General features: G+C 48.5%; 1 protein-coding gene across 1 annotated transcript; it reads left to right on the top strand.

Annotated features, from left to right (window-relative positions):
- Positions 1-1,289: 1,289 nt before the first annotated feature.
- LOC147898189 (uncharacterized) lies at positions 1,290-2,685 on the top strand. The gene is made up of 2 exons (XM_087379565.1): positions 1,290-1,590; positions 2,254-2,685. The coding sequence occupies exons 1-2, from the start codon at positions 1,328-1,330 to the stop codon at positions 2,495-2,497; spliced, it is 507 nt and encodes a 168-aa protein (XP_087235691.1). The 5' UTR covers positions 1,290-1,327; the 3' UTR covers positions 2,498-2,685.
- The last annotated feature ends 664 nt before the right edge of the window (positions 2,686-3,349 follow it).

Genomic DNA, 3,349 nt, shown 5'->3' with positions numbered 1-3,349 from the left:
ATAGTTTGTATACATGTATGTATCTATTTGTGTGCACACCATAATATTTATGTATATATGAGTACATCATGTTTATTTTGGGTGTCAATACAAGAAAAAGAAAATATAGTTAGTTATGTATGTATGAATACACGTTTTGCATGTGCGTGTATGCATGTCTTCATATGTTGAGAGAGAGAGAGAGAGAGAGAGAGAGAGAGAGAGAGAGCATCATTCATTTTTCCATATCCACTTGAGAGAGGGAAAGAGGGAGGACTACAAAGCAAAATGCCACCAGGCCTTTAAATATATGTCTTTGAGAGCACATTCAGATAGTGCTCGATAGAAGGGCCATTAGAGTCATAATGGCTCATCACTATGAGCCATGCATTGATGAAGACTCTAAGCATCGTTTGTGATGTCGGAGAGAAGGGGCCATTTGGGTGAGTGAGGGTGAACGGGAGAGGAGAATGTAGCTAGTTGGAGTGTGCGGGCAAGCATGTGAGAAGGAGACGAATACTACTCTCCTTTTCATTTTGGGTTTTTGGATATTATTATCGTTATACTTTCTTCCCCCTCCCCCCCCCCCCCCCCCCACACACACACATAACCATCTATGAGGGGCACAGCCACTTATGGCCTATGATGACAAGCATCATGGGGCTTCTTGGGGAATCACCAACAAAGAGTGCTTATAGTTTTTTTTAAATTCCCACTCACACAAATCTGCGCAACACTGAGAGTAGGGGGACTCAAACACGGTCAACCAGCTTAGAGGGCTCCCCCATGCTGCTCCCACTGCTGGAAAGGTTGGCAACCCTCTCTGCCTAACCAGCATGTGGCAAGATTGCAGTGCCATGAAGGCTTGCCTTTCTCCAAAGTCCCCTTTAATGAGGCTCAAGCCAGGTTTTGCAAGCTATCACAACCAATCCCATGGCTGCTGCCAGATTGTTTGGGCCAATGAGAATGCTTGGGCAATGCAATGCTGGGCTAGAATCCAGAGGTTTTGAAATGCAGGCTTGGAGCTGCAATGCCAGCCCAGCATGGTCACCGCTCCATGGGGCTGTGAGACTTGCCTTGCCTGCTAGTGGGGCTAGCCCAGCCGCACTAACATAGAGGGGGAAGCCCTCTTGAGCGTCCAAGGGCCTATGCCGCTAAGAGCATGTGCGGCTACTCCGGGAGATATAGTTGGAAGTTTACAGGAAAGGTGTGAAGGGATGATTCCAAGAAGGGTTGGGTGTAAATGGAGTCCGATAACAAACCAAGAAATCACTGTCGTTCGTCTTCCCTTTCACTTGTTCTCTAGAGCTTCAATCCGCCATAGCCAGAGCTTCACTCCTCCATTGCCATGGCCGACCTCCCCCCCCCTTCCTCCCCCCCAAATGCCCCTCCCTCCTTCCTCCACTGCTTGCCTCACCTCATCGTCCAATCCCCCCTCGCCTCCGACGCCATCTCCTTCTACAAACGCGCCTTCTTTGCCCACGAGATCTCCCGTTCCCTCCACCCCAAGCGTAAGGCTGACCAGGAGCTCCCCCTTGTCCTGCATGCCCACCTCAAGTTCGGCTCCGCTGAAATCATGCTCTGTGACGAGTCCGAGTTCACCGGGCCCAAGTATCGCCTCTCTGTCTCCTCCTCTTTTGTATTTTGTTTCCCTGCTTCTTGTAAGATGAGCGCGGCGTCGCTTAGACGTTGAAGGAGGCGCTTTTTTCGAAGTTATGCGTTTCAAGGACTCTGGTTGGAGTCGTTTTGGTGGAATTTTCTGTTAATCCTGTGTTCCGTTTTGCTGGGAGGACGCCTGGTACGTTTGATTAGGACGTTTCTGAGTGGAAAATGCTGGATTGAAAGTCACTTCTTTTGATTTGGAGGTTTTCTGGGAGGGAAACGGTGTTTCAAAGGTTTCCTGCTTCCTGTTGCTTCTAGTGTAGGTGCTTGGACAGGTATTGTGGTTGTTTTTTTCCCTTGTTTGCGTTTGATCATCGGTATACGTCGTGGGGTGTGTGGCTGAGGAGTGATTTCGTTTCATCTGCGCTGTTGCAAGCAGCTTGTTAGCGTAGATTTGTTGATTTGAAAGCATGTTCTTGGATGGAGCCTGTCGTCAACATGCGTCTGCTGATCAGTTTCAGCAATCCGTACAAAATCAAATGCATAATGCGAATACTCAAGGTGTCGAGTTCAGGCGGTTACACAATGGCATTTTCTGGCCTTCGTCCGCCCGGCCCTTCTCTTTTGGTGCTATAATACACGACTGATTTTCGTTCCAAATGTCACTCGCAGTGTGAAATCTCCAGCGTCTCTCGGTGGAACCAGCGCAATCATGCACGTGGTAACGGACGACGTGGACGCAGCCTACAAACGAGCTTTGGAAGCAGGTGCAAAGCCGTTAGAGGAGGTAGCAGATCAGCCGTGGGGGGTACGATACGGCAAGGTGGTTGATCCCTTCGGCTTCGCGTGGAGCTTTGGGACTCCGCTGAAAGAGATACACGCAGCGCAAGAGGAGCCAGCGGCGGACGCAGAGTAGCGTCACAGGCAAATATGCCTTGAGTGACACAGCAACGCGAGAGATCAAAGTTGTGGTCTCAAAATGTTTATAGGAACTAGAATAGAAGCTTTCAAGCCCCCGCAGTGAAGGGGCTTGGAATGCACCAAAGGTGCAAGAGCAACTCTGCAGTGATGCGTTTCGTGACTTTGTTTCTTTTTGGATGTACACACTGCAAGGACCAGCAGCTGTTCTTTTTGTCAATATATATTCTGTGGACGAGTAAATAATCTTCTTGGATGAAACGAATTTAGATCAAGCGCTTGATTGCAAATTTTCCAGAAGATGAGACTCTTTCTGTTTGTGGGTGGTCTCTTTACAATATTTGGCAGTTATACTGGAGCAGCTCTTCGGACAGTTTTTCTTTTTGCTTCTGCGGCGTGCGCCGTGCGGGCTGCCGGATTTGTTTGGATGAGGGCGCGCCTGGCTTTGAAGTTTGGTGCAGTCACCAGTGTTCAGTGTTTACAGAAATATTTTTTGATGGAATATGGACGCCAGGTTTTTCATTAAAAGGCCTGTGTTTGATTTGTTTTGGTCGGTTCTGTTTTTAAGCGGTGTGAGATGATGAGATCTGTCGATCATTTACATTCCGGGACGGGATTGAAGGTGGATAAAATAATTCATGTATGCGGTGGGCGAGTTGGGGCTGTCTGGGGCTCTACCAATGCACCACACTTTTGTAGAAGAAAGTGGCAGACTTGGGTATATCAGATATGTTTCAACAGGAAGCTAGCAGTATGCCAGTCGCAGTAGCCGTGCTTTCTGTTGAGAGTATTGTTCCTGGAATACTGCCGTGTAGCATATGTGCTGCTCGTAGTCCCCTAAAGCCCTTTC

Source organism: Dipteris shenzhenensis, chromosome 9 (genome assembly GCF_047967505.1).
Source record: "Dipteris shenzhenensis isolate YYH24624 ecotype China chromosome 9, Dip_SZ_1.0, whole genome shotgun sequence".
In the NCBI taxonomy this organism is placed as follows: domain Eukaryota; kingdom Viridiplantae; phylum Streptophyta; class Polypodiopsida; order Gleicheniales; family Dipteridaceae; genus Dipteris; species Dipteris shenzhenensis.
The sequence above is the reverse complement of the archived record's forward strand: the minus strand, read 5'-3'. Positions and strand labels throughout refer to the sequence as shown.

Excerpts from the sequence above, each read along its gene's own strand:
- LOC147898189 (XM_087379565.1), top strand. The coding sequence starts at position 1,328 with ATGGCCGACCTCCCCCCCCCTTCCTCCCCCCCAAATGCCCCTCCCTCC. Across the intron at positions 1,591-2,253 it reads TCCGAGTTCACCGGGCCCAA|TGTGAAATCTCCAGCGTCTC; the intron begins GTATCGCCTCTC and ends TGTCACTCGCAG.